The sequence below is a fragment of the Brachyhypopomus gauderio genome, chromosome 1, assembly GCF_052324685.1.
Source record: "Brachyhypopomus gauderio isolate BG-103 chromosome 1, BGAUD_0.2, whole genome shotgun sequence".
NCBI lineage: Eukaryota > Metazoa > Chordata > Actinopteri > Gymnotiformes > Hypopomidae > Brachyhypopomus > Brachyhypopomus gauderio.
This window is the reverse complement of record NC_135211.1, coordinates 34,759,636-34,784,844: the sequence shown is the minus strand read 5'-3', so window position 1 is coordinate 34,784,844 and position 25,209 is coordinate 34,759,636. Positions and strand designations below refer to the sequence as shown.

Genomic DNA, 25,209 nt, shown 5'->3' with positions numbered 1-25,209 from the left:
AGCAATATTTTCTTATTTTCAAGTGAAAATATTTTTCAACAAGCAAACATGAATAAAGTAAAGGTTTGAAAAGTGCTGGAATTTAAGTTAAAGTACTTGAAAATGCTTGAAATTGTAACTACTTCGTTTCACAACAAATAACTATCTGACTGAACAGTTCTCTTGTATCTTGTAATTCCAGGACGAAACATGAGAGAACGTGAAGACGTTAATATTGGGCGTTTTGAAAATAAACAACCATTAAATAATGTGAATAAAAAGCGAATTATTTCGAATCATTTCGAATATATGTATAAATATTTAACTTAATTAAGTTTAACGTGCTGGGAAATATTGAAATGAACCTTGAAAGTGACGTACAAGTGCTTTAATTCCACCTTATAAAGATGTATGAACCCTGCAAACATGACTGTTCATTGCGCTGAGGCGCGGCGCGCGCAAAGTACAAAATTCGAGAGATTCACGACCTCGCGAATCGACAGCGCGCGAGACGCTCGCGCACGAGCTGAGCCACTGCGATTACGTTATTTTCGCCGCGCTGACCGCTTGTGCGCGCTGCAGTGACTTCGCGGGCTACCGTTGCATTGTGGGGAATGTAGTGTTTGTGCGTGCAAAACACCAGCGGGTGGCTGTGGCCTGCGGGCCGGTTCTAATAGTAATTAAATATCGTCCAGGGGGCCATAGATAATCAATTCGCGGGCCGGATCTGGCCCGCGGGCCTTGGCTTTGACATATGTGCTGTAGAGGATGGTGTGCATGACATCAGGGATGTTTGGCAAACTCAAAGCAACCTCTAGGGTACTGGGGCTGATCTACTTTACTGTCCAACAGTTTAAAATGTTCAAATGTTCTAAACGAACATCAAACTAGTGAAATGAAACGTCAATGTACCTTTTCTGCTGAGAAACAGTAAGAACTACGCCTGCATTATTAGCCTGCGTTACGCCACTCAACACATTCCAATAATCTCTAGTTTACAAAAGTGAATGACAACACAAGGCAAAATAAATCATTTTTATGGTAGAGTGATTTGAGTTGGCTCTGTTTGTAGCTGAGCCAGGAATAATATTTTATCATCATTTGTTCTTCACACTTGTCTAATCTCATACTTCCAGCAAAGCACTGTCAAACCCGAGAGCATGGTAAAATAGTCACCTCAAGCACAGTCATGAAATACATCACAGGTTGTAAATACTTGTAGTACATCATATGAATGCTTGCAATAATAAACAAGAGTACCTTGACCAGTATTGTGAGATGGTATGGTGACAACGCTGTGTGTGTGTTCGTTCTGGTGGGCCCTATATGGGAAAAGGTTGGAGTTGGGGGTTTTTTTTTTTTGGTCAGTCTGTTCCTGCCTGGATAGGACATAAAGCAGATAACTTCAAGCTTATCTGTCTATCTATCTAAATGATTATGGTTTGCAATCAGGTTGGCTTGTTATTTTATTGTGTTTTCTTGCCCGACCTCACATTATTTACCCACAAGGTCATGCATTCATCTCACGACCATTTAAAATACTGCAGATTTCCTTGAAATCTTTAAGTATAAAAAAGTACTCATCGACCAAGAGAACACAAAGATGTAGCGTGTAGTGTTTTATGATGGAGTGAGGTTACAGATCACAACAGTAAAATAACATAATAAATACATTTTCTTTGACAGTGGCAGATGCTAAAAATGTGTTAAACAAAACCGTGGAACAAGATATACTAAAAATATTAATTAGAAAAATGTGTGGAAAAATTCAGACATACTGTATCACTTCTATGATGTCACCATCAATTGCTTGATAAAATGGTGACCCCAAACACTTGCCTATACTACAGAGCAAAGCTCTTTAAAGGTATTGAAAAATGAGCAGGTCTTTGCTGAACTGGCCTGGTAGAACGGCAAATACAAGGAAGATCATTTTATTTGGTCACCTGAGAGCAGAGAGGGAAACAGATTCACTTCATCTGACACTCCAGCAATTCAGATGCTCTAAAGATCACATTCCTCAAGGCAGTCTTAGTGTTAAAACAGTGAGTCGCAGAGACTCTGTGGCAAACGAATACTGACCAAAGGTAACAGCAGTTGTTTTAGATCACTAATGACCAAAATAAGAGTCTACAGTGTGAGGATTTCTCTGAATTCACCTTCGAGCATATATCTTGATAGAGCACAATCACTGACTTGATGTTATACTTATTACCAAATTGAGGTGTGGTGTCTTACATATAAAACAGTGTGGCTAAGTTCTAAAATGTGATTTGAAGTATTCCAATGCATCAGATTGGCATAATGTTAGGGATTTAAAGGTAGAGAAAAAAAACTTGTGGCATGTACACTGCTCTAACAAGTTTTGTATTCTCAAAGATTCTACTTTCATTAGCTAAACAGTTAATTTTTTACGGCTCATGGTTTACATTAAGACATTACAGTAAAGTAAAAAAAAAAAAGTCCAAAGAACAGACCGCCTGTCCATACTACAATGTATTTAACAGGCTCAATCGTTCCACGTTGATTTGACAGCCAAGAGGATACATAGATAAAGGAAACCTCTGTATATAAAATCCGTATAACAAATCCCCCCCAAGAAATGTAGAGAAAGAGTAGCTGGAGATAATCTCGTCCTCCGCAAATATCAGACTCACTCACACACACAAAAAAAACTCTTCCCGTCAGAGTACTACTCAGTTGTATTCTAGAGGCAAATCTCACTAGATGACTAAGGTAGTTAGTGTAACGCTGAGAGAGTAGGAAACAGACAGGGGAGGGATGTTTTAGGCAGGGGAAGAAGTAAAATAAAAAAAATAAAAAAAACAAAAAATAGGCTTAGAAAAAAAGTGCTTCAGACAAGCTAGAAGAGTCAGCGTTCCTAAACCCATCTGAAGCGTGGAGTGTGGCTTGCAAGTTGTTTCCTTTTTGTTCTTCTGGGGGAAGAAAAAAAAATCCTTCATGTTTTGGTCTCTTCATGTGACTGGGAGTCCTCTGGGACTAGTCCTTAGTGTGGTTGTGGAGGACGGGAGGTGTGTCCGCCCGTCTCTGAGCAGCACAGAAACGTCCTACTGCGTGATGTCCCATGGCATGGCGCGCCCTTGGGCTCAGGCACGCTTAAGCCAGGCTCCGTTGCCTGGGTTTTATTCTTGGATACAGCTGTTTAGAGAAACATGGATAAGCAGACAGATGTACTGAGTAAAAGAAATATTGATATGATTACATAGTACTAATATTTAGTTATTCCACTAGATTTACCTTCAGATATGAGCTTGAATCAATATTCACAGACAGAACAGCATATTGTAATTTGGAACAGAAAACAAGTTGTAAGGTTTTATTTTTATTTATTTTAGCTCAGTAGGGGTTAGATGACACCATAATAAGTCAGTTATATAGTTGACAAGACGCTTCGTTTGCAAATAAAAATGATTCACTATTAAGGAGCCATGGTAAGCTCCACCCCTCATGTGTGGCCCCTCCCACTCACCCCGAGCAGGTTCCTAGGGACGTAGCCCTCTCGGTCTCCCATGCGCGCCCACCACCATTCGACCTCGTCCTCGTCCTCCCTGCGCAGCACGGTCATGCAGTCGCCCTCGCCGAACTGGAGCTCGTCGCCTTCCTCGCTGCCGTAGTCCCACAGAGCGTACACCACGCCTCGGTTCATGATGCCCATCTTCTCCTGGACTCCTGGAGGGGCAGACACGAAGATACAGGTCAACGCGAGGTCAGAGGGACACGTCGCGCACCCCAGGATACGGGCCAAGCACGGTGCATTTTACGGCGCGTGAATGGGCGTGGGAATTACTGCATCAGATCAATATGTGAAATTAGATAATAGAAGCTTAGCATGTTTTAAAACAAATAAACAAGGGCATTACCAGCTCAAATGCTTTATATTGTTAAAGAGATATGAGAGGAGTGAAAATACTAAAATGAAAACACATGGCATTAGTCAAAACGTGCACTAGTCAATGTTATTACAAATTCAAATAAACTGAAACATATAATATAATCAAAAAGATCTATTTAAGCACATGTAATCAGCGATGTCAGTAAAGCATTACTTAATAATGAGTAATATTTCCAGTCCAGAAATCAGATTAAAGTTACTTATCAAAGTAACTGTGCATTAATATTTTTATTTTCCTTAGTAAAACTATAGATTTTTTGTTTCTTCTTGGCTCAGTTCTACTTTTGCGTCTGACCGTAGCGCTTGACTCCGCATGCTGCGCAACGTCGCGAACGTCACTCTTTTCAGTGTTCTCCGTAACGATATGTGGTAGTGTAAAGAAATACCCCTCAAAAACAGGGGAAGGGGCATTTACTTGACCAATTTTAATGTTGCATTGTGTTCCAGGTTTGAAAAGTGCTGGAATTTTGGCTAATGTACTTAAAAATGCTTGAAATTGTAATTGTATTTAATTTCACAACAAATAGCTATCTGACTGAATAGTTCGCTTGTATTACGTTTGCAAATACATTTACAAATAATACCACGTAGCAACACAAACGTAATGTCAAGAGTTACATTATTTAAATGTCAGGAGATACATTGTTACTGTTAAAAATGCACTTCCAATAATGTGAGTATTGGAAAAACTAATTTTGCTGCTGAATGTAACTACTAAAGTAACTCGTAATCTAATGCAGTTACTTTTAAAATCAAGTAAGATGTAACGTAACCAAGTTACTTTTTAAAGGAGTAATCAGTAATCGGATTACTTTTTCAAGGTAACTAAGCCATCACTGCATTTAGTAGTGTAAGGTAATTGTGTAATGCCTGAGAAAATCCGTATGAAAACCGCCCAGGACAGAAACAAAACATGCTGTCCTGGCAAATACAATTCACAGCAACACTAATAATAATAAATTATTAATTCTTTGGGTGAACCTAAAAAATAGGCTAGCTACGCAGCTAACGGTGCTAGCTAACTGGTTAACTTTTAGCTAACACAGATGGTGACAAACTCATGGGAGCAAAAAACACTATACAACCAGCAGCAAATGGTTCTGAACCCAATTCTAAAATGTTTATAGGTTTACAGCTATGGAACAATTATAGGATGATAATTTTCATAGTGGGCCACCATACATAACTGTAAAAATGCTGTTTTTGTATTAGACAATAAGTCACTAAAAACTAAAAAGAACTGTAATGCTGTCATCAGACAAGTAAATAAGTCAGTTCTTAGCTGCTGAATAAATCCACTCTGTGATGATGCTTAGCACTGATCTACCATGGTTCACTTCTGCAACATCTGGTTAAATAATGAAGTATTATCAATAAACAGCATACCTCATTTAAGATACAGTGTAAAGTTTAAAATAAAAAAAAATAAAAAAAAAAGATTGCTCCAGCAATGTTATATTTTCCGTAAATGCTCCATCCACGTGACCAGAGCGGGTGAGCATCGTGGCGGGCGTACACACCGTAGAGGAACTGGGAGCACTGGGTGTAGCCCTCCTCCATCTCCTCGCACTTGTCCGCAGCCGTCTGCATGTCGCTGTAGGTGGTAGCAAAGACAGCGGCGCCGGACTCCACCAGGAACTTGCACACCTGCACGTTGTTGCATGAGGCAGCGCAGTGCAGGGGGGTCCTGCCACACACACACACACACACGCACGCACACACACACGCACGCACTTTGATGCCACAGTTACGTTTACCACTGTTTCGCCATTTTGTTACATTTCACTGCCGTGGGGTGAGTTCATACTATAGTTGGCGGCTACAAAATTAAATGCAATGATGTTTTCTGGAGACAAATGTCCAAACAGGAATGAAGATGTGGTTAAATTACGGATGAACGGGCCTGGCTAAAATTAAAGTGACTCACCAGCCGTCGCTGTCGGCAGCGTTGACGTTGACTCCGAACTGCACAAGGAACTTGACGATCTCGGTGTGGCCGGCGCACACGGCGTTGTGCAGCGCCGTGATGCCTTCGTCGTTTGCCTGACTCGGGTCCTCAACCTGCATGGGGGAGGGAGGGAAGAAAGAGCCTCATTTCCTCTTTGGAAAACACATACAGAAAAAAAACTCACACAAAAAAATTGGGATTTTCAAGAGGGAGACATAGCAAAGGAATGAATCAAGTCACCTCATAGATGATCCTTTGCACAAGGTCAAACTCTCCTTCCAGGGAGGAGTCCAACAGCAGGGCTAAGGGGTTGAATTTCACCCGCATGTTGTGATCGATGCGGTCAGACCCAGCCTTCCGCAGGTTCGTCCGTTTGCCCTGGGGGGGTGAATAGTAGATGCTTAGTTTAGGCAGGGAGAGCAGTCTTCCTCGTGGGGACATGGCAATCTGGCCCAGCCTCATCGAGAATGTCGGGGTGGGACCTTCCTCTGCCTTGAACCAAGAAACCCCTATTGCTCCTACATCTCGAAGGATTTGCAAAGACTGAACTAGTGCTGTAATGCACTGGCTTTGCATAATGGGATTGGGTAAGATGATTATAGTTTTTCCTTCCCCAACAAAGAAATAGTGGAAACTGGCTCGTTAAAGGGTAAATTCGGGTAAAAGTGTTTTATTTATCGCAGCTGCGTAGGCCTTATTTAGCAAAGCCGCTTTAAGAAAGTCAATAGAGCCTTCATGGAGGAATAGTGAACTCTGCATGCATGTAGAAGCAAAGGGGAAAACACTAAATGTTCAGTTCAGTGAGGGAATGCTTACACAAAGGTTCCGTTGGTGTGTCCAATTACAGGGCAATAAATAGAACCACCTCCATTTCTAATGCAAGAGATCGACAATGGGCTTATTTATGGTGGAAGCACCTAGATTATGCCCAAGTTCACATGCGTTCACCAGAGACATGCAAGTGTAGCTTAACTGAGCAAAATGGAAGCCTTTGTTTCCTGACTTGTGTGCTGTGTGGAAGCCAAGACTCATGGGGACTTACAGGGGGTAGTGGAACCTGACCCGTGATTTCGGGAGGTTTCATGCTGAAGGTGTCTTCTCCCAGAGCCTCCTGCTCAGCTCCGCTGGGATACGGAGGAGGAGGGTACGGGGGGAACTCCTCCGCGTAGCCATCTGAGGGCAGCGGCAGCCCGAGCACCTGGTCCTCCATCACGGGGGGAGGCGGCGGGGGCAGGAGGGCGTCCTCGGGCCGTGGGGCCGGGTGTGGGGGCGGCGGTGGCGGGACAAAGTCCTCGCCGTCAATCCTCAGCACTGTCACAGGTGCTGGCGGGTCAGACCGCGGCCGCTCCGGCTCCTCCTCCGGCACGGGTCCTTCGGGGACGACGGGGTCGGGAAGAGTGGCGACCTCCTCCTCTGCAGGGCCGGGGGAGGTCACGGTGGTCTCCATGGCAGCCAGCGTGGTCTTCTGGTAGAGGAGCTTCTGGATGTTGGGGCCGGCGGGCCCTTCGGGCTCCGTGATGGAGCTGCGCTTCTTAAGAGGCCGCGGAGCGTTGTACAGCTTCTTCCGGAGCGCCTCCAGGTCCACGTCGCTCTGGTTGCGGTACGGGTTGGAGATGAAAGGCAGCAGCTTGGTGGGGCTCAGGGGCCTGGGCACGCGCTCGGGCTCCTGGTTCTCGGGGGCGGGGCCACCGTTCCCAACGGAGGCGGTCTCCGCATCGGCACCGCCGGGACGTTCCAGGTACGGGTTCTCTACGTGCTGCGGCTGTGGGCCAGGTGGAATCAACGGCTTCGAGTACACTGAACACACAGCAGAGGAGACAGAAGAGTGATGATCGGGGCTAACACAGGAAACATGCTTCAGGGAGTGATGGAGAAAAGCTGAACCAACCACAAAGCAGCACAAATATACAGAGTAAAAAATGGATGTGGATTCATTTGAGGTAACAAAGTGTGAAGTAAAAGATGTGGAAGGCCTTTCAGGGCTTTACATTGGAAATAAACTGAAATATTTAAGATTCCTGGATTCGGTTGAATCCCCAACTTAAAAAGAATTCCCGGTGCTGATTCACCACTGGCACTACAGTAGACTGGCACCTTAGCAGGTTACCATGCAACATGCACATGTAACCAGGAATTCATCGACTGTAACCAAAGGATTCAGAAATATGACAGAAACCTACATGTAGCACAGCCATTTACTGCAGTTATCAATCCTAAACATCTGACTTTTGTTATACTTGGCCCCTGACAGGATCCCTCACTTGCAGCAAATTGGCAAAAAAAAACCTGCTAAAACCCCACGCTCTGAAAAATCACACTCACTGCTGACGAAGTTGTTGCGGTTCTGGGAGCGGCTCAGGGCCCCCTGCACCCCCGGTTGGAGGCCCTTGCCCGGCTGCTTCGTATACATGGAGTAGATGGAGCTGGCCGCCAGCGTCTGAGGTTTGGGCAAGGCCTGCCCGCCCGGATCCTTTGCCCCCGGGAGCTCTGGGGTGAAGGGCCGCACGGTGGCAGCCGGCGGGGCCTCCTGCTTGGAGGGCAGGGGCAAGGTGCTGCTCTGCGAGGGGGTAAGGGCAGCACGGCCATGGGGGCCTTGCTGCTGATTGGACGGCTTGCTCTTGAGGGACAGCTTGCTGTTCTCCATCTGAACACCGGAGGGCAGATTGACCTGCCTGGGTTTGCTCGGCACCGGAGGCGGAACCTTGACCATGGTTTTAACGCCATTCTGCACACAGGAAAAATAAGGGATGAGAGAACACAAAGACAGAAAAAAAAACAGTGCAAGGCAGCCATACATTACAGACTCACTACTTCCTAGGCTCAATGTTAGCACATTCAACTGGGCAGGCTACATCATATCTCCAAGTCCGTAGGGGCAACGGGTTACCTGGGCGTCCCTGACGAGGTCGTCGCTGCTTTGATTCTTGCGCAAGGTTGCAGCCGGTGGTTCGGCGGCCTCGAACATGGAGACCGGGCGTGCCCTACGGTCCTGAAGCTGAGCCCGTATCAGCACCTCCGCGTCATCTGCGAGGATGCCGGAAGGATGGCCATTGTTATTCGCGGCATGGCTAGTCTCCGCCCTACCCTGGGCGTGTTCCAGCAGAGTCATTAGGCTATTAAAATGAGGTGGGGCGGGATCACCTTGCTCGGCCGCGCCTTGGCTCGCCACGCGGGGGAGGGTGGAGGCAGCATGGGTGGAGATGGGCTCTGAACCGGGGCCACCCCACTTCGTTGGCTGCAGCCCTGAAGGACAAAACAGCAGCGGATGAAGGTAAAGCAGACAAGGCTGAGAGAGGATTGGAGAGAGGGCTGCACTCCAAAATAAAAGTGCCAAAATAATTACAAAATAAAAGTCAGAGTTCACAGAAGCTTGCATTGCATAGAGAAAGCATTTGGTTTCCAGCAGAGAAATTTCTGGATGCAAAAAGAGAAATTAAATAAATTGAAGGACAGCAAATCTTCCAGGGTTTGGAACATTTGCTATACTCGGATAGCAACAGAAAATGGGCTACAGCAATACAGCCAATGTGCTGCTTCAAAATGCAAACACTATTAAAAGAGAGACAGCACTCAGTTTCAGCATGCCAAAACTCCAGCCAAACGCAGTTCAGTTTGTTGTTTCTCTCTCTCTCTCAGACGCACACACGCCAACGCAGCACAACAGCAGTGTACCTTTTCTTTTGTCCCGAAGCTCTTTCAGTGGCTTAAGCAAGAACATTGCTTCTAAGAAAAATGCAAAGCACAGACAAAAACTGAACACAAGAAGCACTGGGACAGTGTGTGTGTGTGTGTGTGTGTGTGTGTGTGTGTGTGTGTGTGTGTGTGTGTGTGTGTGTGTGTGTGTGTGTGTGTGTGTGTGTGTGTGTGTGTGTGCTGAATATCCCACTAAACCAAAGAAAATAAGAGGGATCTGCTCCGTCTTGCCTGTCCTCTCAGACATCCTCTCCTTCTTTAGCGGTGAGCGCAACAGCGTGGCAGAGTAGTGAAAACCTGTTACGTTTAACTCCTGCCTGACCCCAAACAGAGCACATGGAGGATAACAGGGCAACAGAGTAACGGAAAGGGAGGGGGGCATGGAAGGAGGGCAAGGAAGGGGGGGCTTTTGGAGGTCAACAAACAAACATTCTGGTGCTGTTTTTTTTTATCAACCATTGCTTCGAAGGAGACCTCAGCACCTTCATTTTTAATGAGTTTTTGGAGGGCTGTTTCCGTAGACGATCAACTCTGACATTTCCCTACGAGACGCAAAGGCAAGAGCAGTTGGTCACAGTAGGGCAGTAGGGCAAATTGGCCTTTTTAGACAAGCAGTCTCATTGTAGGCCAACGTCAAATGCCATTGGTCTCTCAATGATTCTGGATTCATGAAGTACCAATAACAGGTCAGAGTCGTGGCATCAAGGCCTCTAGAGGTGGGAGGCACAGGCTGGAGATAACAGCAAGGTGACTTATGCCAGGACATGAATACATTTTTGCACATTTTTGTTAATTTCACTAGCCATCATCCTTAATGACAAGTACCAATCTGAATGCGGGCAAATAATTTCTTCATCTGGCTGTAAATCCTTAAAATACTGACGAGGATTAGGTGGCTATATCCAGTCTGTAAGATTTTTTTGTTTCCAAGACAGAGACAAAAAAAGAGACAGAGGGAAGGAGAAGGAGAGAGAGGAGAAAGAGAGGGAAGTCAAATATGGCCCACAGCATCACAGCACACCAAAGTCCAGCGTAGCTACCGTCAAAGCTGAGCGCTACATCAACACTGTGCTCCACCCTTTCTAATGACGATCCCGAACGCTCCTCTCCTGCTGTGGATGCAGATTTGCCAAACTTAAGCTTCACACACCAGGCATGACAAACCAAATCCCCAAACACACTTCTGCCCCTGCTTGTGCTTGAACTTGCTACGAAACTAAAAACTATTATCAGGGGAGCGCTTCCGCCCAAACCCAAGAACCGAGCAGGTATCCGACGTCATGTTGGATTTCACACGCACACTTATGGCCGTCGTTTGGTTGGCTCACCTGCGGCAAGTTTCCCCTGGGCGAGGGCCACGCCCCTTTCTTGAGCAGGCAGCGTGGACGTGCCGTCGGGGTAGGTGGGCTTGACCGGCAGCTCCTGCCTCACCGAGCCACGGGGCATGGTGGACGACTGGATGTACGGCCCCACCGCCGCAACCCGGGACGGAACCACCGACGGAGGCGCCTGGCCGTCGGGAGGCACCTGCGGGGTAACGGGGGTTAAATACAGAAAAATAACGGACCGAAAGGAGAAATAAAAAGACAGAAAACCACTGCATAAATGTAATGGGATAATAGTTTTATACACTTCCAAGAGCTCATAAGTGTTTAGCACTACTGGCAATTTTATTGTTTACAACTCCAGTCTTACAAACATTTATGATACTGCCTTTGGCACCAAGTCAGGAAGGGGAAAAACAGCACATGCATGTTTAATGAATGAACCAATGATAATAAAAAAAATACAATTCATTGTGGCAAGCAGGACATACTGTATCTTCTGAGACAAACCTACATTCTTGCGCTTCTGAGGAAGCCCATGTACACGTAAACCCTCTCGATTCAAAAGCAACACATCAGCAAAATTACTAGCGAACAGCTCTGAATCTCCAATACTGCCAAGACGGGTTTTCAACCATGGGCAGATGAAGCGTAAATTGCAATATAAACCGACTGAAATCGGCTCAACTCGCACAGATTTCATGTCAGAAAGAAAGAATACCTTTCTTCCCTCTCCACTGACACATTTCATCAACTCGGTGGATGAAACTAGTAACAACATCCATGACGATGGTTTTACCTTGACGGGGGCGTCTTTGGAAGGCTTCTCCTTAACCGGAAAGTCATTCTTGAGAGAAACGAGAACAAGGAAACTTCAGCGACTTCAAAAAGACGAACACTCTTGCCTTTCTCTTAAAAAAAAGATGGTCGCGTTGACCGAGACGAGAGGGCAGGATGAAGTTTGTGTTAGTCTGGCGTGAGTCAGGGGCAAAAAGGAAGTGAACGGATTAAAAGAAGGTCGTGTAGAGACACCGCCAGTTCCCTTGGCGGTGAGGTGGGGCAACGAAGGGGACACCGTAATCTTTGTGTTAGTGTGAAAAAAGCCGAGTCATTAAGATTCTGCGCAGGGCGCCCCAGAAAGAAACGGGCCATGGGATGCACAGAGAGCACCTCTGCTCTCTTTCAGGCCACCTCCAACGCTATAGGTTTAAGACTGTAGAAGGAGGCGAGGCTTTGTAAGAGGCGGAGATTAAGAGGCAGGGTCCGTATCTTACTTGGCCATCAGACCGAAAGGTGTAGTGACCGTCAACAAAAACCAGGATTAACATCGCATTTAAAGAGGACGCACATAGCAGTGTCTTTAGCAAAGCAGCTTCGTTGAGCTGGGATGCTGACCTAGTTGCTTTAATAGGTGCAAAGGCAAAGTCTTCAATGACTTGGCGAAATTTGATTGGAGTTGCAAGGTTTGCTCGTTTTCATTTAGTACAGAGGGTTCCTTTTCTCATAAACAGACACATCGTCCAGGCAGACCGATAGAAGTGCAAATGTGAAGTCACCAAGATGGAAAGGATGTGGATAATTGTTAACCAACCACCAATAAACCAAAGCAGAATCAAATTGAAATAATTATTTTAAAAGACTCCATTAATTCATTAGCTCCTTAATCCAAGGTGTAATTTAGCCTTCAGGCAAAAATGTTAATGCAATCTCCAGTGGGGAAATCAACTGGCTAATGAATGAATTGAGCAATTTCACTGATGCAATATTTAATTAACTGCCGTGGAGAGAAACGAATCTTCCCAATTTTTGAAAGTGATGTCAAAAGTCAGTTGAGGGTCATGATGGACCAAACAGGCTAAGAAGAGAGACAGCAACCCACAAAACAAAAGATTAATACAGGTTAAGTAATACAGATTACAAGCACGGCAGCATTCAGAGATTACAGGTTTGTAGCATAACATGGAGTGAGAAGAGTGTGTTGATGTAACCTAGTCAGGCAAGCTTGCCTGAGCAACATCTCTATTTCCAACCAAATATATTCTTGAGAAATTACTGTGTGCACACACAAAAACCTACATCAGAGACTAAACTAGTTAGTTAATTTTATGTGGGTTACCACTACAATCACAATCAGTTAGAGGGGAAAATCTCGTTTAATTTGCGAGATGCCCAGAAAACCACAGAAATAATTACAAAAGTAAACAAAACAAACAAAAATAAAACACATCTTACTTTAATCTGTGCAGGGTCTAAGAAGCTCGAGATCTGTGGCTTAGAAGAAAGACAATTGTCTTTAACTGCATCCTCTACAGGACACGTTATGAAAGCTTGAGGGTAGAGTCAACTCTCTCTCACCACTGTCATGACATTATTCCTTATAAGCATTCAAACAAAGACTGCCATCGAAAAAACTATGAGGTCCAACTACAAGTCAGGTTATGGCACGTTGGATTTGATGCCAATACCAAATAATTTTTAAACCTTTTAGTATCAGAGTTGTCTATAATGCAAAGAACCTGTCGATTTTCTTCTTAACAAGATTTAATGGTTTTTAAATTGCATTATTAACCGTTATGGACCCAATACTGAAGTCTAAAAAAGTTGCAATAACATAATACAAGTTTATTTTGTTACTACAAATATATGAAATTATGTTTGATAGATATGTCAGGCTTAAATTAGCAGTAGTGCTGCTGAGAAAAATGTTACATTATCCAGTTGTTCTGCCCTACAGTAAATACACATTTGTGTTTTTTATTTTGTTTTACAGACCGAGAGTAGGGGTCAAAGAAACCAAAACTCTTCTAAACAAAAGTAATGTTGGTGGGGGGATTTCTGTTACGAAAATCTGAGTCGGCACCAAAATCATCCGGCAGTTGTAATCCAGGTTTTTCAAAGCAACAGTGCCCAAAAATTCACCAGCACTGAAGAATATGAGCTAGCGGCGGTGCTAACCGAAGGCTAACATCAAGGCTAAGTCAGCTGCCCTACGAGCTTGTGAGCACACAACGAGGAAAAGAGAGCGCATCTGTCGACGCTGAAGACACCAGCTCGCTTTCCCCCTGGCTCATACTTCCCTACCTGTAGTTTTTGTGTCAGGGATTAACTCACTGTGCTAACGGCTAAAGCTTCAATAGGGCTTAAGACACGGAAACATTTTCGGAAGCGCGTGTGTGTCACGGATACGTGTGTACTCTGACCTCGGTTGCGTTCGGGGTCAAGGGGTCAGGGGGTTGTGGGAGGTGCTCACCGGTAGGTTCTCCTTTTGCTGCAGGGCCGCCTTCTTCTTCCAGAGGCGGTCACGGAGCTCGCCCACACGCTTGTCCATGGCGGCCACCTCCTGGTTGCGCTTGTTCAGGTTCTCGCGCTGCTGTTGCAGCTTGACGTTCTGCTCCTGGTTCATGGTGTTCCTCAGCTGCTCGAGTGAGGAAGAGGAGTCTCCAATTAGCACTTCAGGAACCCCGGACAGGCACGCTTTCCCCAAATGACAACAACGCGCACAGTCCCGGGCTGCTCACCTGAAGTTCTCTGTAGAGGCGATCCAGTTCAGCAACAGAGCTCTGGTTGTCGTGGAGAGCATCCATTTTGCCGTTCTTCAGCATCTCCAGCTGCCTGCTGAGCTCCTCCACTTTAGACACGGCCACCACCAGCTCACGCTGCTTCTGCTGGAACAGGTTGTTCATCTGCTCGATCTCCTCCACTGTCACACACACACACCACACACACGTTCCATTACACAATACTTTTAATACATGTAACCTCTTCCCATGTCTGACCAGCAGACAGGACTGAGCCAGGGAAACACAAAGCTTCCACGCGGGGGAGGAGCGACCGTATGTCCGGGCCGGGCCCACTCACCCAGTTTGCCGTTGCTGATGCGCTTCTGCTCCACCTGGCCCTTCAGGGCGCGCACCTTCTTCAGCCGGGCCTCCTGCTTCTGCACGTTATCGCGGAGACGCTGCAGCTTCTCCTGCTCGGCCGCCTGCTGTTGCTGCCTCTGGTCCTGCTGCTTCAGGTGGCGCAGACGTTGCTCCTGCACGGGAGGGGGGGGGGGGGGGGGGGGGGGGGGGGCACAGTGTTAGGAGACCGCCCCTGTCCCGCCCCTTGGTTCTTCCCTTTCCCATGTCCCCTCTCTACCTTGGAGGCCAGGAGCTGTTGCTGGGCCTCGATCTGCTGCTGTTGCCGGGCGGCCATCTCCTGCAGCTCAGCCAGAGTCATGTCCATCCGTGGGGCGGCCACCTGCAACACAGCACGCCTCCGCGTCAGCCCGACACACGACCCCCACACAACCCCCACCTGCTACATAGCATGCCTCCATGTCAGCCCGAAACGGGCGGAGCGCACGACTCGCATGTGTGCAGTGGCAGAGTAACACGCGTCTCTCACAAAGCTCGTGTTTCACCAAAAGCTTTTCGCACGAGAATTCCGAGGCAAGCTTTCCAAAGTTTCCGTAAACAAGCCCGCCTTTCCCGTGAACTCACAGCACATTCCTTTAAAGCCCTCTCGTTCCACAGTAACACTTCTTCCCAAAACATTTCTTCAAAAAAAGAAATGCAAAAACACCAATGCAAACAAATAAAGTCTCAGAGGGAAGATCACTGGAAATGTGATGAGAAGCACGTAATGTTCTGCTACTCACCCCGTTCTCCATCCTCCTATCAGCCGGTCCCTTAACACCGTTCCTCTTCTGATCTACGCCCCTGGTATTCCCTGCAAAATGGAAAATCAGCCTGTCAATTCGTAACCCTCTGCATCTCCAAAGCGCACACCAACGTCAGTTTGGTACTCCTCTGCACCACAAACCGCCAAACTCTCTGCACCGATAGAAAGACCAGCTGGACCTTGTAGACGATGGCAGGCTGATCTATGAGGCTGTGATGAAGGAGAGGGAGGGAATAAGTATCTCCACTTTCAAAAGGGCGGATTTATGTAAAGGTCAAGGTCGTGAGCAGGTTAGAAAAACCTTGATTGCTCAAAATTAGCAAATGGGCCTTGCTTCTGTGCACCAGAACAGAGAACACAGTGTGGGACCATGGCCCACAGGTTTACCATGGTGCTCTGAGCAAGAAGCCACCAAAACTTTTCATCAAGGGAAATGAAGCCACAAGCCAATAAAGACCATGAACCCTCTGGCTAACAGCCACGTCTGGCATCGATACATTGCACACAGGATGCTTTTAAACATCGTTTTGATTGCAGGTTAACAAGGATTAGGGCAAATCTTGAGGAAAGTACAGCTAGTGCCAAAGCCTCTTGAAGAACCCCCAAGCAAGAATAAAATACATATAATATTACATTAGATCTGGAAGACAACACAAGCATTTCCTGTGTGCACTTAAATAAGACCTTATTCACTTAGACTACACATGAATACTTTAATTAAATCAAACAGTCACACAGGCCAGCTGAGACTGGGACCAGTAAAGTAGATTCCCAGGGTATTTGGGCATTGATCCGTCCTCCCTGGCGAGGGAGGTTATTAAAGGCCCTGTGCCAGGCTTCTGCCCGGGACCCCCGTGCGTGGCGGGTCGTCTTGCCCTGTGATCAAAGCGGCAGCACAGACTCACCTGCCTCTCGGCCCCCGGGCGCGCGGTCGTGTCGCAGGAAGAAGCGCACCTCGCCCCTGCGTGCCCCCCAACGCTGCAGCAACTCCAGCATCCTCTCTCCCTCTCCCATCGCCCGCTCTGCATGGACACACACACAATCCAGGTTTACACACACACACACACACACACACACACACACACACACACACACACACACACACACACACACACACACACACACACACACACACACACACACACACACACACACACACACATTACATTATATATAGAGAGAGAGAGAGGAGGTCCTCTGGTTATGTCAGTCCCGACTCGAGTTACAATGTTTCGTGGTTACGACACATCTCCCATTTAATATATAAAGCCTTGTTTCGACTTAAGTGGTTCGACTTAAGTGGTTTTGCGTCATAAATGTCATAACGCAAACTTCGTGTTTGGTGTACACGGTTACGTGGCTCAGGTCCGAGGAGGACCCCAGTCGCATTGTATGCCATTTTAGCTTGCTGCTACGTCGTTAGGATAGGATAAGTGCTTACAGTACGTTATTTACATACAGTATGTACGTATGTTCCGACTTACACCGAAAATCTATATACATAATACCCATGCAGGTGAAACTGGTGTCCGTTTTATGGGGAAAAGTAATACTGGCAACTATAACCATTCTGCTGTTCAGTCATTACAGTAGAAATATCTGCTAAACCATTAGCCAGGATCAGAGAAGACGTACTGATCAACTAAGCTTTTGGCAGACATCCGCCATTTTACCACAGTGAAATAAGCTGATCAACTCTCCTGAAGTATGACGTATACATCTTTAGAGGGAGCATGAAGAATAGTTTTACATAATATTTACATGGCAACCTTTTCCTTTACAATGGCTCTGAGCAGTTTCAGCCCAGGACGTCCCAGTGGTGGTGTTGTGACACTGGAAACGAGGAGTATCTGCATGACAGGCCACCTTGTTCCAGTTTGTTTGGATAGAATTTCCATGGTATATATTTAAGCCGATATGCAGCTTAATGAATAACGCTGAAGTATGTTGTGTGGTTTAGACACACCATAAACCCAGCAAAAAGCAGTTTCGCTTTAATTCCCTTTAACAATGTGTGAACCGGTTCACCTGCAGATTTGGTATCAACAAATTATCAGGTGTAGTGTTATAACTCCAGAGCACTATAACTCTTATGTCACCAAACTGTATTACAAGTGTATCCTCACTATGAGGAAACACTTCATTTTGAAAGAAAACAACTGATCATTCATTTGAATGCAGCCAAACTGCTTCAGCCTGACTGTCTGCCGGTTGTCACGTTCACGCTTCAGAGTTGACTTACACTTTTTGTTGTGTGCTCATCCGCGCAACAGGTCGCCATTGACTCGCGGAATATCCGGCGCAAACATTATAAAAGGGGTTATTGTTCAAAAACCAGGTCTCGGCTGTGAATGCGAGGTCACGTGTGAAAAGACTCCACGTCGGTGATGTCACAGGGCTGCACTGAATAAGCCAGCATTTCGAGGCCTTTCAGAGCAGCTCACAGCCACTTGGTTTGCTCAAAGCCGTGTCACCATGGGAACGGGCAACTGCAAAATCTCAGGTACTCGAGAGCCGAGGGTGCTTGTAGTCTGAGGCTGGGCTGAGACGCAACCCAGCACACCAAAAACAGTACTCGTGTCTCAAAATAAAGACAAAATCACATTGGCACACAAAACCTCTGAATGGCTTGGACTAAACCTGCAGGCGACTAGTGTCTTGGCAACATGCATTATAGCGGAGACACATCAGAAGTTTCTATAGCAATTAGACCAACAGTAAACAAACATCTTCCCTTCTACATAAGGACAGCAAAACAAGTCATCAAAAGCCATCAGTACCAGCAAAGTTATATCTCGAATCATATCTATGATTTTTGTTTCCCCGTTTTGTTTTTTATTTTATTTTAGGGTCTACACTGGCAGTCTGGGCCGCAGATGTCTTACCAGAGCCTCTCCAGACCTCAGCCAGGTGGCAGTCCACTTCTCCGGGCTCCTTACACAGGTCCACCACGTCACGGCAGATCGTCTCTGGGGTGATGGGCACCTCCGTAAAATGCTGGTCATTGTTACTGAGGTACACGGTCAGAAACATCTGCAAGACACACACGAAGGAGCCGGGACGTCAGAGAGTGCATGACAAGCTTTTCGGACGAAGGACTAAGAAAAAAAAAGTTCCCAAACCTGACGGTTCAGAACGTAAACATAGAAGAGACTGATGCATAAACGTCATATCTTCAGGTATGAATGGAACATATACAACATAGCTTTGTTCAGTAGCCCAGTAGAGGTTACGAAAGCCTCCTTAGATGACCCGACAGGCTCACGCAAAACCCTCGTGAACCGGCCCTCCCCTTCCCACTCACCGCCCACCGCTTTTTGGCAGCGGTAGCGGCAGCTCGCCGCTGGACCTCGGCGAAAGGGAGCACGTCCCGCTGAGCGCAGAGCTCTGAGGATCATGACTCAGAAGGACCTACCACTCCCCACTCCCCTTTCACCGAATGACTCAACCTATTGAACTTTCCGCTATAACGGGAGACCAGGTGGTCACTTTAAGCCTCTATCCATGCCCAAAACAACTCTAAGTACTTTCACATCCCTAGATAGCAGTACTGCGTCACTTCCACTGTGGATACAAAGTATGGTGTACACATAATAAGATTCAGACACTGTCGAAGATGTGAATGGATATGATTGGGTGTTGTAAGACATTAATACACTATTTAAAAGGTTAGGGTCGCAGGGCTGAGCAAACGCAGATGTAAACGCGTGAAGCCATTGGGCCAGCCAGACCAGGCACTGGAGCCACCGCAGAGACAGAGGGGGGGGAGGGGCCGGGGGAGGTGGGGGGAGTAATTACGGCCAGGCGGCTGCGTTCGCTCAGCAGTAAAGTTAACGAGCCTCAAACTGCTCATTCAGGACTCTGAATGCCTGCAGAGGAGTTGGCAGTTTTGCAGCAGACGTGTGACCTTCGTCCCGCCCCGGGCGCGTGAAAGGAGGCCCAAGCGTCCTGCGGGTACGGGAAGTGACAGGACAGCGGCTCAGGAATCGACTGAAAGATTGAATATGCACCAAACCCAAACTAGAAAATGTTTTTGGAACATTCCCCCCCGCCCCATTATTTCTACTACCTAAATTTCCTAAAATCTTTCAAAAAATAAAATAAAATTACTAGATATTTTTTCAGGTAAACAAAGACACGATCAAAAGCATCTACACACAAACCAAACTGACGGGTGTGTACAAGTGGTGCAAGGAGGCACTGACGTGACAACGGCCCCACAAGCTCAGGGGGCGGCCAACACGCCACTGGTTGTTAAATATTCATGAAGCACAACGAGCTGCAAACAGGAATGGACAATGGCTGCAGTTCGGCAAGCTCCTCTTCTCCCCAATTAGGAGGCTGCTCAGCGTACGGAAAAACCACCACCAAGCCCTAGAGCCCTCTGAGCCAAGAAAGAGGAGAGCATTACACCGTGCTGCTCCGTGACCTCTTGGGAACAGGGAAAGCCCTTTGAGGCGTGGGGATGAAAGGCAGCGTCCGCAGGTGTGCTTGTGAGGTTTCAGCTGGTCCGGGCCACACACGGGGGAGGCCGAACCTTTCGGACGCAGGTGACGATGTGCGTTATGATGCGGGGGGAAGGGTGGGACGTCCTAACTGGGGGAAGCATCACGGAGGACCGTTTTGCAAACCCGGGGAACATCAGTTTTAGATTTTCACTTATACGCAGAGCATTTATCGCATTGTCTTCAAGCGCTGAAACAAAGTGACTCTCGGAGAAGACCAAAAGGTTTTAATGTAATATCAAATCCTAGCAGGAACTCCACACTCTTATTGTTTCTCTTAGTAGCATCAACAATGTTGTTGTCCTGCAACTAAGTAATTGTTGCTAGTTGTAATAGGCGGACGAGCATTTTGATTGGTATTTGAATAAATCAATGGCAATGTAACCATCCAATCATGTGTTTCAACTGTGAAACCTGTGACAGGGCGGCAGCCCTGGCCCAGAGCTACCAGCTGCACAGAGGCCAGTCACTGTGGGTGATCTCCAGGGAATGAGTTCATCTGGCACTGTATGGTGCGGCTGGCATGCGGGGTTGGGAGACACAAACACAAAAATGGCCAGTTGCAGGAAGAGGGAATGTTTGAGTCACTCCCTCAGATTAAACAGACAACAGAGATATTAGCTGAGCCTAGAGCTAAGGCCTCAGGCTACAAGGCCTAGACCACAAACAAAGCCGCCTTCAGAGGCACTCGCAGAAACTGAATTTACATGGTATTATTCCAGGAATCATAATCCTTTCAAAGAATCGTCTGTATAACCGATTAAATGCGCAATGTAACAGGACACTTTGACGCTTTGATTTTGTGGAGAATTACGAGATCCTCTTTAAAAAGTGCAGCTGCAACCCACCAACATGTTTTCTGTCAGGCGCACCTAAGAGTTGTATCAAGGACTGCAGGCTGCCTCCACTGCTGTAGTTGACACAAAAGCCAGTGACTTAATTATTCTGACCTTATCCTTTGCAACAAACAGCAAATATAAAATAATCATGTAGTCAATTATACCATCATATAGCCAATAAGCAGGAGAACATCACTGCGTCAACATTCCTCTCACAAGCCTCACTTCATTACTCTTGGAGCAACTCTGTTTTTGATCGAAGAGCAAATCATCTGATAAGGCTGATGCAGCAAGAAAGATGGGGGGGGGGGGGGGGTATAGGGGAGGAGGCTTATCAGGGCATGATACTGACATCACAGCGTTACACAACATGACAACAGAGGCTTGTATAGTAGGGGCAGCGGTGTCATGTTACCCAAGGAGACATCCCAAAGACGTACATGTGAGAATAATAAGCTCACTTCTGAAAAGCACTCATAGTGCACAAGGGCGGACAGTACAAGTCCAGGGAGCATAAGGGAGCCTGCCACCGTCCTCAAAAGCACGGAAGGCACAGATTTATGGGCAGTTAGAGAAACCGGCCAGGGCGGCAGACAGACAGCAGAGGTCAATGGGGGTCGGGGGGGCCTATTGCATTAGGCGAAAGCAGCAGGTGCCCGGCCCTCGGCAAAAACGCGCTGTCACTGCCCCAGAGCGCAAAGTCAAAGAGGTCCCTGATTGGCTTTATAAGAGAAGTGTATCTGAAGTTCTAGGAAGTTGAGCCAATTGTGTGTGTGTGTATAAATTAATATACAAGGATCCCGTTTATTTCAATCCATTAAAAAAAAAAACAAAACAGATCCAATCTAAGCCAGCACTCGGGACACATCAGCACACAGGGTCACACCCTGTGCAAAACACTGTGGCCCTCTCTGAAATGTGGGTTACTCTTTTCCTGCAACAATGGCACACAATGTGCCTGGAGCAGCGTTGTTACAGAACTGAGACAATGTTTTCCACACTCCATAAGGCAGGAAACATTTCTGGAACAACGTGCATTAATTAACCTACTTTTCAATCTTCAGTTCAAAATGTGAATGGGGAAAGGCTGTAAAAAAATTGTCTTGATGCAAGAAATGTGATCTGCTTTTTCACACTGCAAACAATGGCCTTTCTTGTTTATTGGCTACAGGCTTGGTTTTCTGCCTATCTAGTTACGCACATTTCAATGCATGTTTAAATACTGGACTGTCAACATGTTTCTGTGTCTGCTGGGCGTAGTATAAATTTTTTTTAATACATTAGAAATGTTCTTTAATTGATATACACTTGTCGATCTGAAGTACCCAGGATTGGCATTTTCAATTGCCTGGTGCCAGTGAACATGACATTTCAAATCCTGACAGCTAAAACCACAAAATATGTGTTGCCCAACTGTTTTCACTCATGTAATTTGACAATATGCCTTAAAAAACATCAAAATGTATAAAATATTAAGGAAAACTATTTTTTTATGAATTCAAGTTCTCTCTCATACTGGCATCATAGAAGCCACAACAGAAATAAAATCTTTAGACATTCACCTCTTACTATTTCCAGTGATATAACTGGAATTTGACAGAAGTAGAATTTGACAGAATTCCATTTGGACCAATTTTCTCTCTCTGGGTCCCTCCTAACCCAGATGACCAGACACAACCGCCATCATTGCAAAAACAAACAAAAAAAAAATAAATAAAAACACACACAACCACTGCGTAATTATCATATTACATCACAGCCTTTAGCAAGGGTAATCAATAAAACAAAAGGCTTGTGCTATGGGGAGTGAAGAATTACAAACCACCCTCTGTCAACCAGCTCCACTACAAGAGGTCTCAGAAAATGAGAGCATCTCTTATCAGGGTTCAGCAGAAGTCCATGCACAATACTCTCCCACACATGCCATGAAAGGTTCTTGGTTCTATTGTATTTGAGCAAGAACGACTCCTTTTCAGCAGGCTAGCCTCAACGCAATTGTGGTGCACTTAGACCATCCCTGGAGGCCCATGGTGAAATTCTGTCAACCAGTAAAAAAAAAAAGGTTATATACAGGTTCACACAAGCCTGCATGACCGTGTGTATAACTAGGTTCATGTAGCCTGTGTGAACATGTATGTAGCTAATGCAGTGCAGTGGTCCAGCAAATGTACATCCAGGAGAGAATACATGGTGAGAATTCAAATGAGGCAGGATACACAGAAACTGTACAGAGATCTGCAGTGTCAAGACTCGAAGCTGCTGGTGCACGTCAAGGTCAACAGAAGCACACGTGGCAGGTCATTCTCAGCCCGACATAAATAGCATTACAGTGTCAAAACGGCAGACATGAACGAGCGAGTTGGTCTGTCTTGAGTGCTGGAACCACAAGTAAGTTTTTAAAACCCCGAAAAGAGCAGATGGCAGTGACTGGCAACGAACTATTACAGATCTATAAATCAGTGAAGATGAAATGCATCTGATGATCAATCAAAGCGCTCAAAGCGAGATTAAATTACCTCCGGCGTCGCCCACCTTCATGCCAAACGCTGAGGTGTTCAAGCAGCCTCTCTACACTGCAGCACGGGGGATGCATCTCTCAGCTCCAAGTTGGGCATCGCTCCAAACTCTTCCACACCTGCCCGCTCAGTTGCCCCAACACTGTGCGTTTGCCTCCGTTCTCCACCACTAAACAAGCTCAGCGTTTCTCTCAATCTCCTTTTTAAAGCGATCCTAATCGAGCTGTGGAGCTGCACTTACGACACAGCATGTTTGATTGAGGGTAGATTGTAAAAACGAGTTCGCATTTAAACAGAAACACATAGGGGAGAGCAATAAAGTGGATTTGATCGTAACGACCATCTCCTCTCAGGCGTTAGACAACTTCGCAAAGCAGCCGTTAAGTTTCGCTCAGGCAGCAGTGTCCTGACTTACCCTGACAGTATCCTGATAACTGCGTAAACGGGACAGATCAGAAAACCGGACATAGTTCACAGAGCCTCGACCACAACGCTCTTGTATTTGATCTTTCTATCTTCTCTCCTCCTTTTCTGTTCTGATCATTTGTAGTGTTAGTGTTCAGATACCAAACACTACACCAACCACCTGGACGTGCCGCCGACTCGTAACGCAGTCGTGCAGCTAAGCTAGGATCGCCTAAGCAACGATTTAATCGCCTTACCTTGTTTCTAAAGACACAAAAGTGAAACAAAAAAAAAAACGATCACAGCACAAAACCGCGTTAATGAGACACAAGGTGACACTTACCGGCATCATCTTGTTCTCGTAGCGCATTTAACCAGTTTCTCCTCAACCGGAGTGTGTTGAGCGACTCCGTTTACACCGCCGGCTAGCTGAGCTAGCCAAGCACTACAGTACTTTAAATGTTCCGTAGATAAATTAGTTATCTAGCGAAGACCTTTTCCTTCGTTCTCCGACTGCTATGGTGGGGGAAAGGCGGTAAATCCAGCGTCACACTAGCCGTGTGTCCACATAGTCCCCCGTCCTGCGACCTGTTGCGGCTCTCGGGCCTGTGTGCTGCTCACCGTAGCGACCGCGTTGCCAGGCTGGCGGAGCCCAAACTTTGTTCTCTTATATGTACAAACTTTTACAAACACCCGACGCTTTCGTTGACAAGAAAACACCTATCGACTGGACGAATGACAAGCATCTCGGTTTACATCCAGCTTTCAAAATGTTTGTATTTCAGCAGGTCAACGCTTTCGGGATAGTTTGGCGATTGTGCGTCAGCTCCTAACACCACGTCCTGCCCTTCTTCTCACGCTCCGGCCTGACGTGAGACTGACGTGAGACTCACGACTCACCCCGCTGGAATTTCAGCTCCGCCCTGCCACCCTCCACATCGTTGCGAGGGCACAAATCATCCGACCAATTTGTTTTGTTTTTATTTAAGTTTTTGCTTATTCCCGAGTGCACAGGCGGGACTCTGGGATCTAGGTAACCTCCTCGCATAGCTAGGTTACCTGCTTCTGCTGTTGGCTCTATTTGTGTTATGACAATCGTGAGTACGATCCACTTGAGAAAACGATCCACTTGAGTTCAGAGAAGTCTATAGATAAAATAAGATAATCCTTTATTAATCCCTCAGCGGGGAAATTTGCAATAGATAGACAGACAGTCAGTCGGTCAGTTAGTAACACTTGTTTTAGGTCACACTTCTCAAGCCATATTCCTGAAGGGACACTGCTTAGTGTTTTCTCCACTCTTCACACCCAATTCAGCTTAATATTTGGCTTAATAATTAACTAGTAAGCTGAATCAGATGTTAAAGCAGGGTAAATGTTGACTGGAAAATAGCAGGCATGATAAAATGACCCTGCCATTACAT

The 25,209-nt window shown here is 46.2% G+C and overlaps 1 protein-coding gene across 8 annotated transcripts; it reads right to left on the bottom strand.

Annotated features, from left to right (window-relative positions):
• Positions 1–1,585: 1,585 nt before the first annotated feature.
• Positions 1,586–24,676, bottom strand: tp53bp2a (tumor protein p53 binding protein, 2a). Of its 8 annotated transcripts, none has more exons than XM_077011546.1 (22): positions 24,129–24,676; positions 18,406–18,553; positions 16,426–16,542; positions 15,498–15,568; positions 14,996–15,097; positions 14,717–14,891; positions 14,377–14,558; positions 14,109–14,273; positions 13,091–13,129; positions 11,658–11,705; positions 10,862–11,060; positions 10,574–10,645; positions 9,513–9,563; positions 8,982–9,083; positions 8,728–8,864; positions 8,163–8,565; positions 6,883–7,637; positions 6,081–6,218; positions 5,820–5,953; positions 5,413–5,579; positions 3,470–3,669; positions 1,586–3,138 (listed from the first exon to the last, which is right to left on the bottom strand). In XM_077011546.1, exons 1-22 carry the CDS (start codon positions 24,153–24,155, stop codon positions 3,097–3,099), a joined length of 3,474 nt encoding a protein of 1,157 aa, XP_076867661.1. In that variant the 5' UTR covers positions 24,156–24,676; the 3' UTR covers positions 1,586–3,096. The 8 variants fall into 8 exon arrangements, with proteins under 8 accessions (XP_076867661.1, XP_076867668.1, XP_076867676.1 ...); XM_077011553.1 differs by having other exon boundaries at positions 13,091–13,123; XM_077011561.1 differs by lacking the exon at positions 24,129–24,676 and adding an exon at positions 23,381–23,714.
• Between the last annotated feature and the right edge of the window lie 533 nt (positions 24,677–25,209).

What these genes read in the sequence shown, in the direction of transcription:
- tp53bp2a (XM_077011546.1), bottom strand. Translation starts at nt 24,155, where the DNA reads ATGCGCTACGAGAACAAGATGATGCCG. An exon ending in CATCAGCAACGGCAAACTGG is followed by an intron (nt 14,559 to 14,716) that starts GTGAGTGGGCCC and finishes TGTGTGTGACAG; the next exon opens with TGGAGGAGATCGAGCAGATG. An exon ending in GTGCTCCCAGTTCCTCTACG is followed by an intron (nt 3,670 to 5,412) that starts GTGTGTACGCCC and finishes CTGCCCCTCCAG; the next exon opens with GAGTCCAGGAGAAGATGGGC.